The sequence below is a fragment of the Conger conger genome, chromosome 4 (assembly GCF_963514075.1).
Source record: "Conger conger chromosome 4, fConCon1.1, whole genome shotgun sequence".
Classification (NCBI taxonomy): domain Eukaryota; kingdom Metazoa; phylum Chordata; class Actinopteri; order Anguilliformes; family Congridae; genus Conger; species Conger conger.
This window is the reverse complement of record NC_083763.1, coordinates 55,190,147-55,202,838: the sequence shown is the minus strand read 5'-3', so window position 1 is coordinate 55,202,838 and position 12,692 is coordinate 55,190,147. Positions and strand designations below refer to the sequence as shown.

The window sequence follows — 12,692 nt, the reverse complement described above, 5'->3', positions numbered from 1 at the left end:
TGTGTCACTAGCCAAATAATTATGGTGCACGATGTAGATGCGCAATAACCTGAACAATCGAACTACAATGAACCCGACTCGTGTCTGGGTGAGTCTGACTTGTAAACTGCGGTGTGATGAGAAGCGGTGACTGACACCACATGCTTTGTAAGATAAAGAACACAAGATCCTCTGCGCTCTCCGATCGATACCAGAGGTCGCAGCAACGAGCAGAGTTCAAAGAGCGTAAAGGGCACTTGGAAAACATGCCCTAGTTCTGAAAGCTCTTTTATACGATGATAACGTACTTTTTTTTTCTTGCACTGATCATCTGTTTTCGATAGCATCTTCTCTCCTGCGCAGCTGATTACCGAAGCATGAAAACGCGGTGTTTCGCTGTCCGCTAGCACACGGTGTCCTTGTGGAACGGAACCCTGATGTTTTCCAATCGCTTTGCTACGTTTTCACTCGTCACCATGGAAATTTTCCTTTTTAAACAGCAGCGATCGTACCATTCGCTGGTCATATAAACAAGTGCGTTTCACCAAAATGTCATTACGTCGTGGAGACACGGTGTTGTTATTCTCCTTGAGTCGTGTCGTTTTGCCTGTGGTGTGTTAACTTAATTTGTATTCCTTTTTGAAAGCTGGTGGGGCTGAAGTATGTAATTTGCCATTATTGTATTTTCTCCTCCATCTACCTCAATTAATTCCGTCTTTGGTTTGAAGTGCCATTTGTGTCCTTTTGTGCAGCAAAGTATTGCTTATTTGTTATTAGATAATGGATAGTAAATGACATGCAAGTATTGTCTGTCTGCTTTTTAGGAGATAACCCTTCAAATATGTTTTCAAAATATTGAGCCCTGCATTGTAAAGGTGCCTGAGAAAGAGGCAGTTGAGAATGCCAGTTGGTGTTTTTAAACTCTAAACCAGGCACACAAACCCCTGCACAGCTCTTGTTCTTTGGCAAGGCTCTTTGCTTGAGGAGTCAGTTTTCTCCCCTGATCGAATCTCCTCTTCTTCTGTTTTTTTATTTATTTTTTTAACCTCCGATAGTGTTGCATAGCTGCCATTACGAGAGCATTTCCTGTTTTTGTGGCTGCACCTTGCTGAGCTCTCTTCCTGTCTGAGTGAACAGGAAGTGTGCTTCAGGTAACCCCACCCCCTTCCCCCTCAACAGAGCCAGGTATTGGGGCTCTCGGGTCATTCTGATGCATATTATGATGTCAGTGCTCTCGCTGGCTGGATAGCACGGCAACGGGCCTGGAGCCACAGCAACAGCCTGGAGCCCACGGCAACGGGGCTGGAGCCACGCTATTGATTACACCTCCATTTTGGCCAGTCTGTTCTGAAAGATCCCGGTGTCCCAGTTAGGGTTAGGATTTCATCCGGACCCTCCCGTTTTCCGCCTCCTGGTCCAGGAAGCAAAACGAGCGCTGCAATTCTATGAGGTTTTGTTTGAAAAAGTCTTGAAAAAGTTTTGTTCTGTTTCTTGTGTATGTGTCCATTTCAGTTACCTAATCTGCAATTGGAACGCCAACATAAAATAGAGCACATTTACTCAACTCTCATAACAACAGCACTATAGGCTGCTTCTCAGTGGTGATTCAAGGTCCACACTACCCAGCAACCCTTAAGGTAATTTTTTGAAACAAAGTTGTGGTATTGTAAATGAGGTTTGGTGAAAAAGGTGTACACCCTTTAAGGTGTATGATCACAAAAATGTGATGTAGAATGTTCTTAACTAGACATTCTAATGCTGATGTAACAATCACTAAAGGTAATAGAAAGCAATGGTGTTCTAGACTTGGAACGACTTAGAATTCTGAAAAGGCATTCCAAAAAAATTGCTCTTCAAATGGTTAACAAACCACTGGGTGCCACTTGGGAAAGATTTGTTTTTGCCGGGTGGAAACGTGTCACCTGTAGGTTATCCTCTCTGTCCTCAATCTCTGTGCCTTTATTTCTGCTGAATCCCCCCCTCCACTGCCACCTCCATCAAAGGAAAAAACAAGCTGTTGCAGGAAGCTTTTATCAGCCAGCCCACACAATGGAGGACCTCTCTGTTTTTTTTTCTGGTCAGAGGAAGGGCCCTGATTCAGACCCTGATTTCTGGAGAAACAGAGTGATGTAGTTTCCCCAGAACACCAGCTGAGATTGTGTTGTTTTGGCTGGGTGGTGGGGGCAGGGGAGGGGAATGTGTTTTATTTCATGTTAAGTTGTTTGGTTCAGGAGGACAGGTCCTGGCTGTGGAATGGTTGACAGAATGGATTGTACTTGTCACCATTCAAGGGTGCTCTGATTAGCTGAGGAGGCTTTGTCCTCTGTATGCGCATGCGTGCGTGCACGTGTGTGTGTGTGTGTGTGATGGTGTGTGAGTGTGTATTCGTTTGTGTGTAGATGTGTGATAGTGTGTGTGTGTGTGTGTGAGCGAGCGAGTATATGCATGTGTATGCTTGTGTGTGTGTGTGTGTGTGTGTGTGATCAAGTGTGTGTACATGTGTGTGTGTGTGTGTGTGTATGTATGTATGTGTATTCTTGTGTGTGATCGAGTGTATGCATGTGCTCATTAGATTTCCCCTGGTTACTGGTGTGGTGGGGATGACTCAATCGTGTACAGATGGCGAGCAGTGGGCTCTTTCTCAGGGCCTGTGTATAATCTAGTCATGGCTGGTTAGTCCGGGCCCTGTGTGTGCCCTTCCCCAGGGTAATGAGGGGGGGGGGGGGGGGGGGTTGGATCGAAGACAGAACAGGAGGGGTGGGGGGGGGGTGGGGTTGCACAATAGCCCTCTCCTCTGAGGCAGATGCACTAGCTCCCATTAATCATCCTGCCAGCCGGACAGAACCCCCGAACCCCCCCCCCCCCAACCCCACCCCACCCTCCTCTGGTTTCCCTCACTCACGCGACACCGCTACCACTGCGGAACCCGTACTGAGCACCACTGGGCACTGCAGGTGCCGTGTGTCCCATCCTTACCGGCAAGAGCGGGTTTTTTTTTTTGGTTTTTTTTCCCGCTCGATATCTCTGTCACAGCTCCTACCGCCACGCCAGGTCGGTATCGTCAAAGAGAGCGCGCGCTGAACCGGTTAAACGAGGGATGAAATTAATTCATCTCCTCGTTATCGGTTTTAACGTTTTTATCTGTCACCTGTCTCCGTGGGTCATTAGGTTAACTTTGAATTATTATTCTTTATTTATTTATTTATTTATTTATTTATGCTCTTAAGTTATGGGTCAAATGTAATTGAATTACATTATTAAATGTGATCTTCATCTGTGTTTGACTGCATTAATTCAGAACTAAGTACGTGGACTAGATTTGACTAAAAGATCTCACTGTAAATTCTTAGGAAATCATATGTAGATGTTTAAATGGGATACACACACAAAAAAAAAACCCAAATAGCCCTTTGCTGCATATTTGTCTAAGTGGGGACAATCTTGTAAGTGAACACGAAATATTCTTTTTTTAGATTCTTTTGATGCCCATGTCAGTTTGACAAAGAATAATCACAAGGCAAACTGCCTGAGGATGTAAGTGTTGCTGAAAAATCCTGTTCTGCTTCTGGAGATTTTATTTAAAAAACAACCTTTGGGGGGGACAAAACATGAGTAATTGTTGGTGACATGCTAATAGGATTCTGAATAACCACCCTTGGGTGCAGCTCTCAACAGTTTCACTACACGCAGTGAGTCTTTGTACGTGTAGATCCTGCATGATCCAATGACATTGGAATTCTATGATCTGATGTTTGCTGTCAGGCTAAAATATCTCTGTCTCCATTGGATGTTGATAACAAGCATATACTGTAAATAATCTCCAGTTTACTGAAGCAGCGCTTTCCCATGCATGGTTGTGATGTTTACTGCGTGTGGTAGCGATGTTTGTGCTCTGTGGTGAGTCATTCTCAGTGTTTATACCAGATTATTCATTAGTCCTTGGGGGGAATTTCTCTTTTCATGGCTAATAATAGCAAAATGTTGCAGTAATTGTAATAAATATGTCGTAAAATATAGGGCCACATTTTTGGTAAAGCATAATGGCATATAACACATTCACACACACGCGCACACACAAAAGAGTCTATAATTCTGTATTCGTATTTATACGACGCCCTTTAATCGCGGTGTTTCATGGTGCTTGTTTTTAACAGCTTCATGAACTGAATCCTTATTTTACTGCAGCCATAGGAACTTTTATTCCCCGCCGCAGGAAGGTCAACTGGGGAAATGTATATCAGACGGCAGATTCGTCATTTGCTGCCTCCAGTTTCTCCTCTGGCTGTTCAACTTCCACAGACTCAGCTGTTTTTGAGATGAGTCCCAGTTCAGACTTGCGCTAGCAGGGGGGACGTCAGTATTTCTCCAGCGAAGAGCGATAGAGAGATCAAAAACACTGCTTTCTGGGAAACATGTGCATTGCATTAATACCTTAACATCAGGCTTCTTCTGTCAGTGCTTGACGGAAATAAATGCTTGGTGTTAGCTAATGACAGGAAAGCACAGAGTCGCTTGGGTAATACTACACAACCTACATATTTAAAGTTTATTAATAGCGTCATGTGAAAGAGATTTAGGTTGTATACTGTGCCCTGTGTGTTCGTATCCTGCTTCGTATAGCGTAGCATTAGCATTAGCGTTGTCCTGCGATACGCCTGTTTTCGGTGTCGTTATTACATTGGACGCTTTTAGAACAGTGCTGCGGTGGCCTGAGGTCCAATCAGACTCATTACAGGCGATTTCATGGTTTATTCGTTTCTTCATTGCTGGCTGTCCCATTGCCCCCCACCCCCTTCCCCAGCACCCCCCACACTTCACTCAGTCCTCTTATATCAATGGCATGGCCCCTTGCATTGCAAAACACTTGCATTTGAAAAAAGACTACAGAAGGGGCTTTGTCAGCAAACATGAATATTTATTGTTTGCTTGTACCCTCCTCTCTCTCTCTCCCTCCCTCCCTGCCACTTTTTTTTCTCTGCTCTCTCCCACCCTCCTCCCCCTTTCTCCCCCTTTCTCTCTTTCTCCCCCTCCCCCCTTCCACCACCCTCTCACCCCTCCTATCTCTGACTCTCAGATCTCAATCTACCTTTACCCTGCTTTCCTTCATGGCTGCCATCTTCTTTCTTAAATGATTTTCTGGCCAGCTGTGATTTTCTGCAGTGTCTGTGTCAAAACACAGCCATATTCCCTTTCTGTCTGTTCTTTTTGTGTCTGGGTGTCTGTGCGTGCATGTGTGTGTGCATGTGTCCATAAGTGCATGAGCTAGCGTCCGTGCATGTGTGTGCCTGAGTGTGTGCGTGTGAGAGAGAGAGGGTGTGTGTGTGTGTGTCCATAAGTGCATGAGCTAGTGTCCGTGCGTGTGTGAGAGAGAGAGTGTGTGTGTGTGCGTGTGTGAGAGAGGGTGTGTGTGTGTGTGTCCATAAGTGCATGAGCTAGTGTCTGTGCGTGCGTGCGTGAGAGAGAGAGAGAGAGAGAGAGAGAGAGAGTGTGTGTGTGTGTGTGTGTGTGTGTGTGTGTGTGTGCTCAAAGCTCATTCTCTTCCTCCATTTTCTCTGTTAGGGGCCTCTTGCTCTTTCTGTGAAGGGCATTATCTCTATCATAAGGTGATAGGAGACTGATGCGAGGAGCTGTAGTCATCCGCGGTCTCCATTAGGTTAACCTCCAAAGCACAGAACCTCAACTCCAAATGTAACATGTTGTTTATCAGATAAAGACAGCTGCAGCAAATGAGCTCTAGAGCATTTCAATATCACCAGCTGTTTTAAAATGAGTTCAGTAGCCTACTGTATTGCTTGGTAGAGATAAAATTAGCTTTAAAATACATTCTTAATTGTTTTTTGAAAAATATGCATGTGAGGCCAACAAGCTGCTGGAATCTGACTGAGAATTGCTGGAATGAGCCAGAGATGAGATTCTGTAAAAACTTGTCCTTCCACATGCTCTCTCGGCTGTCTGCACACGAATCACAAACCGGAAGAGCAGCTGCCGCCAGTCTGCAAAAGAAGAGGTCAGGCTGGGATAGCATAACGTAGCCTAGCCGCTGCTAAACAAGCCCGACCAAGACGAAATTAAACAAAGAAATACACATAACAATAATGCCTGTATCTAATTTCTTTTGAATATGCAAAAAAATGTCGTATCGTGTTGGTATTGGAAATTTCTATCAACGTTGATTGCCGATCGAATTAAACTGACGGGCAGATTGAATTAAATGACAGACGAGTTTAACACCGTCATTGTACGGTGTGGGCCTGGTTCGGTTGTGAGAGACATCTGTAGTCCAAACAAGGGGCGGGGGCGTTGTTTCTTAAGAGAGCCTTTTCAGCTTTATTGGATAAGACAGTGTAGAGAGACACGAAGATTGGAGTCCGGGGAGCAAGAGAGGGAGAGATGCGAAAAGCGTTGCCGGATCTGAACCGCTGATGTTCCAGCTCGCAATAAAGGAATAAACTTCTGACCAAGTTAAAATATCTCACCCGATTTGTGGCTTGTGGAAAATATCCGGAATGGTGCGTAAAAAAACAGTATACCAATCATCAAAGAGACTGGTAGCCTATTGTATCCTAGATGGCTTATACTTTTAAACGCGTGTTTGTTTTAAGGTGGCTGGCATTGCTTCTTCAGGCCCTCTGTGGTCCTACTTTCTAGCAGAATCCGTCCCTAACCGCACCAAGGAGCGTGTGGCCTGCCACAAGGTCATACTTGTTTCTGAGCTACAGTATTAAATATTCTGCCTACTTGTCACTGTAGCTGTATTTAGCCCCTTCAAGCTGGTTTAAAGGTCACTAATCCTATTTTAATGCTCAGCCCTGGAAGAGCTCCGGTTTTGTTTGGCTTAAGGTAATAGGAGCGACATTAGTTGTAAAATTACCGTTTATTTTTAAGGGAGACATAAACCGCGAACACTTGATGTGAAGCGTCATCCCGTGAATGCATCGCGCGTTTCCTCTGAAGTAAAAACAAACTAAACCAACAAAAAAACAAAAAACAATTAAAAGGTGGCTGAGTTATTTTTCCAAACCATCCTGTTTAACTGGCGCGTAACCAGGCTCTACGGTTACTTTGGGCGGGCTGGTAAGAGACTCGCGGGTATGAGGAAGTGCAAGTGGGCATGGCTAATCTAGCGTGGTGGCATTTAAGGTGGTGTCATGTCGGCTGTCTAAAAATAAAACCGTTTACACAACTTTGGAGGAGGGGGGATTTTCCCGAGCTTAGACGTCAGTTATTCATATTTGTCATCGTTCATTCTCAATAGCCTACAATCCGCAGCGGACAGTGAATGTAGGCTATAGACTGGATATTTATCGTAGCGGCAATGAAGCCCTGTTTAAATCGGCATTCATCAGGGATTATATCATTTCACACCCAGGTATCATATCTCCAGAGGTACCAACAAGAACGCTTTATTGTTGAGTAGTTAGTCTGTGTGGCAAAAGGTGAACAGGTGAAGAGATTCCTTTGGGAATATCTTAACCCTTGGGTTTAGTTTGGGTCAAATTGACACATTTTAAATTTTAGTGAAAGAGGAATTACACTTTTGAGAGATGTCTCTGACTAAATTTGGCTCTGGTTTGCAATTCTATTTGTTGTTAATCATCTGTATTTGCTTTAGCCTATGTATTTGTGCCTGAAGGCCTACGGTTTCTTTGAATGAAAGAGAAAGATGAAAAATAATTGAGAATGTTTTGAGTTCAAAACAAGTGTCTGAAATCTACTGCCTGAAAACTTTGTTTCATCTTAATGTTTCACAGATAAATATGATTTTTGCTCAGCATTCATTAGGCTACAGTGGATATAAACCCCATCTTTATCACAAAAATGTAATGACACTTTTGTCATTAATTGTGATCTAGCAGTGGTAAATGGCAACTACATATATTGTTTATGTTGTTTGTAAAATAAAAAATAATACATAATTTCTGTAAAAAATCTCAATAATGGCATTGATATATTTGGCCCTGGCTACTGGTTTCACAGTAAACGCAACATAAGGTTTAACCCTTGGGGAATGTTGATGGGGAGAAGTTCTCTGAACCTGTCGAGACTTTGATGGGATCTGTGCTTCGCTCTCGGCTCTGGGGCCGGTTCTGACACGCACGTACGGGCTGCGCCTACATCGCTATACTCCTCACCGCCACCTGAGGGGGAAGTCTCGCTCCGCTGAAAATAAACACCCACCCCCCCCCCCCACCCCCATCTAAGTAAATGAGTAAAGTAAGTGCATAAAGTGAACTAGCAAGAGAAGACATTTTTTAAAAGTGATTGTTGAGTCAGATCATTCCAAAGGAAGACTGTTCCAAAGTTTCAAGACAGTGAACGCACAGACCCCCTTTAGTTTTACCCTTGTCCTAGAGATGACCAGCTTTTGGTTTGAGGACCTCAGGGACCTTGAGTTGCTATAGTGTGACAGCGCTTTTACAGCTTTAACAACGCCCTGCGTGTCTTTGGGTTGTGGAAGCTGGACAGTCTCCACACAGACAGGGCGGACTTCAAATCCAGAACCTTCTTGCTGTGAGGCAACAGTACTATCCTCCGGGGCTAAATCTCTCATTTACATCTAAAATGAATAACAAAAGGTGTGGGGGTTACACATTCTGAAACAAGTTCAGTAGCAAAAAGTTAGCAGTTAAATTCCCTGGCTGGGTGCTGCCATTGGCGCTCAAAGTACTTAAACAGAATCGCAGACATTCACCTGAATCCACCTGAGTCGCACGTGAGGCATGAGTCACCTTACGTGCTGCTATCTGCCCAAGCAAATAGGCAATAATACATGCAAATCTAGGAGGTGGCTGGCAGTAAGTGTTGGGGTAATTAGGTGTGGTGTAACAGTTTCCACTACTCAACATCAAGAGGAATGCGTTAAAGGTTACTGTATAGTATGTTTTCACAAGAAGAGCCACACTGCGGTATTCAGGAAAGAGATCGTGAACGCCTTTCCCTCAGGACAGATATATCTGGAATACTGCCGGCTTGCTTAGCCGCGGTGTTTCTGTGCGTCGAAGCGGCCTGGCATAGGTGGAGTTAGACTTTTAAGCACGGAGGGGGGCATGCGATTGGGACCATGGAATGGAGGATGGGAGTGGGGGATTGAGGTTGCGGACTGGGGGAAGTGGGGGAGGCGGGGGAGTGAGGAGAGCGAGGTCGGCCGGATAAAGAAATGAGAAGAGCGTCGGCCAAGTAGACCAGATAACGCGATGAGGAGACCGTAAGGCAGACCAGATAAAGCTATAATCAGTCTCTCACTGAGTGTTGAGGACTTTGTAGTTTCCTCCTCCTGTATGGCAAAGAATCTTGGGGTGACTCTTGATAACTGCCTCACCCTGGCTCCACAAGTATCCTCCACTGCCAGAACCTGCAGGTTCTTTCTCTACAATATACACCGTATCCGTCATCTCCTGACGGAGAAAGCCACCCAGCTCCTAGTCCAGGCGCTCGTCATTTCCCGCCTGGATTACTGCAACTCCCTCCTAGCTGGTGTCCTAGCTTGTGCCATCAAGCCCCTCCAGCTGGTCCAGAATGCTGCAGCCCGCCTGATCACCAGTCAGTCCAGGTCGGCTCATGTCACCCCGCTCCTCATTGGCCTCCACTGGCTTCCTATTGCCGCACGCATCTGATTCAAGGCCCTAGTGTTGGCATTTCAGGCTGCTAAGGGGACTACCCCACCTTACATACAATCCTTAATCACTCCCTACTCCCCAGCTAGACCACTCCTGTCTGCCAGCTCTGGTCGCCTTATGGTTCCCTCTCTATGAGCACCTGGCGGTCGAGCTGCACGTTCACGCCTGTTTTCCGCTCTGGTTCCTCAGTGGTGGAATGACTTGCCTACCACCGTCAGGACAGCAGAATCCCTCCCCCTATTTCGACGCAGTCTAAAAACACACCTTTTCAAACTCTACCTTAGTCCTCCCTCCTGATTTCCCACACCCCCTTTCTGATATCCCTATCCCTCTTTTCTAACCACCACCCCCCCCAAAAAACAATAAAATAAATGTGTATTTTACTAGTTATGGATGTGATGCTTTAACTTGTGGAAGAACCTATGCACTTGTAAGTCGCTTTGGATTACAAGCATCTGCTAAGTGAGTGTAAGGTAGACCAGATAAAGCAATGAGAAGAGCGTAGGCCAAGTAGACCAGATAAGGCGATGAGGAGAGAATAAGGTAGACCAGACCAGATAAAACAATGATGAGAACATAAGGCAGACCAGATAAGGCAATGAGGAGAGCCTAGACAAGATAATGAGAGCGTATGGTAGACCAGGTAAAGCAATGAGGAGAGCGCAAGGCAGAACATGGTGTTCTGAATAACCGTTATTACGACGGTAACACTGCATATTGCAAAAGCATAAGAACACAAGAATAAATAAGGAAAAGTACCGGGGGGATGGTGTAGATGATTCACATGCATCTGAATCATCCATACTTTCCACGAAACACCAAGCATTTCCATAGGTGAAGATAAGCATGTACCCCATTCACCCATCTGACCCTCACACACACACACCCACTCCCACACTCATGCACACATAAACACACACACACACACACACACACACACACACACTCTTCCCCCCCTCACAAACTATCGTCTCCCACTCATGAATGAATGAATATTGCATGAGCATGTGATTTTCCCCGCAAGGTCGGTTGTATTGTATCTCCTGCTGCCCAGAAACACCCCCAGGCTCATCTGCTACTGAAAACCTGATATGGAGGAGCAGACTACGGGACCCCAGTGCGTCATGGGTAGTGTAGTACTGGAGATTATTTCCATGTATCTTTAGCCTCTTTTGTTACTGATAGGCCTGATTATTCACAGGGTTCGAGGTGGCAAAAAGAGGACAAAAGGTGCTGTCAATCAAAGCAGTGCGAGGCGATGTTGATCATTACAGAGAGGACCTGTTCTGTGGGCGTACTCTTGTCTTCTCGTGTGCCTGTGAATGTTCCAACCAACAGTAACGCCTCACCAACACCTTTAGTGTCTCACCAACAGCAGCAGCGTGCTTTTCGATAAGCTGTGAACGGGAGAGTGGTTACATATTCAGTTGCCAGGGTTAGTTCTTTCAGTTCTGTGAATGCACAGATTAATTTAAATTGTAACTAAAATTTTCATGAATTACATTGAAATTTATTTTCTGACTTCACTGAATTGAAATGAATTTGACACCCCCCTGCCCTCACACACACACACACTGCCTACCTCAGTACTGCCCATCTACCACATACCTATCCTCTTACAATGCCTCCACTCTGGGTTAGGGAATCTTATCAGCCACTTGTTTTTCTGTTTTTTGTTTTTTGGAGGGGGGGGGGCATGTAGGGCCTTCCTATGCTTTGCCCCTTCTCATTAAGCTGTCAGCACCCCCTGCTCCCCACCCTGAATTATAGAGGAAAATGACAGGGTTTTCAGTAGGTGGGGGAGGGAGGAAAGAGGGGGGGGGGGGTCAGGGTTATTCTGTGCAGGATGGCACATGTTCACAAAGATCCTTGGCTCGCACGTCTTAATGCGAGCCAGCAGGCAGAGGCCTCCGATGGGCCCCACAGCGGGGCCGGGGGGGCTCCCTGGATTAGCTGAAGCAGCTGAGGGTTACCACACAGACCTGCTCGCACTATATTTAAACTCCAGACACTCGCAGTCGAGACGGTATCGCTGCGTGACGGTCATGTCAGCTCATGAAACGGACTGCTGGGGATTCTCAGGCACTAATGCAGCTGTGGTCTTAAGAAGGACTGCTCACTTCAGATGCTTGTAGCCGGGGTACACGTGTATCTCCTCTAAATGTGGGTTCTGAAAATAAACCGCGTCGTCAGAAATAGCAGCATTACAGCAAAGGTCCTGTTCTAAGAAGGGAGAATCTCTCTGCTGCAGCTTCAAGTTCATTCAAGGTGATTGTTTGTGTCACAAGTTTTAGGCCTCGTATTGTAACCGTTTGCTTTGTTGCAGGAGGGAATTCGGACCAAACATTGCCCTGCACCACAAACAATGAACTCCTTTCAAGCTCAGACCAACAGGGCTGCCCATCAGTTCCATTGCAATTAAGTAAATTAAGAAAAATATTATGGATTTATTATTAAATTTTGGAAAGAAAATACAAATGTTCCACGCAGAACTTTTTAATTTTCGCCGGTAGCAGTTTAGAACAATTGTAAAGGAAGTGGGCTTGCAAGTACATAATATAACGGTTGTAGGTTTGATTCCCACCTAGCTAAGGAACTATGGTTCTGCCCATTGAGAAAAGTACATAACCGGAATAGATTCAGTACATATCCAGGTGTATAAATGGAGTGTTTGTTACAGAATGTAAGCTGTCTGAGTTGCTCTGAATAAAAGCATATGTTACAATGTGAGAATGACTGAATTTGCTTTTTTTTGTGACTAAATGGTTATTTTATTCAACAGAAATTCTCAAACAGAACATTCAACATTCTTTTTTTCCCCTTAAAACATTTCCCCCCCACCGCGACAACAGAATTAGCGTTTCAATGACTGTATATTAAGTTCAGATAAGGTTACCTAGTGGCTAAGGTGCATGACTGGGACCTAGCCACTGGTGGTTCAAGTCACACAGCTGTTGGGCCATTGAGCAAGGCCCTTACATTACATTACATTACATTACAAGCATTTAGCAGACGCTCCTATCCAGAGCAATGTACAATAAAGTGCATTGTACCTCGCATTGCTTCAGGGGGGATTGTCCCCTGCTTGATTTAATC

General features: G+C 45.1%; 1 protein-coding gene across 1 annotated transcript in view; it reads left to right on the top strand.

Annotated features, from left to right (window-relative positions):
- phb2b (prohibitin 2b) overlaps positions 1-12,329 on the top strand; it is a 37,053-nt gene extending 24,724 nt beyond the window's left edge. Inside the window, exon 10 of the mRNA XM_061240312.1 lies at positions 11,923-12,329. Within this exon, the coding sequence (XP_061096296.1) occupies positions 11,923-11,965 (43 nt within the window). The 3' untranslated portion in view covers positions 11,966-12,329. The remainder of the gene's footprint in view (positions 1-11,922) is intronic.
- The last annotated feature ends 363 nt before the right edge of the window (positions 12,330-12,692 follow it).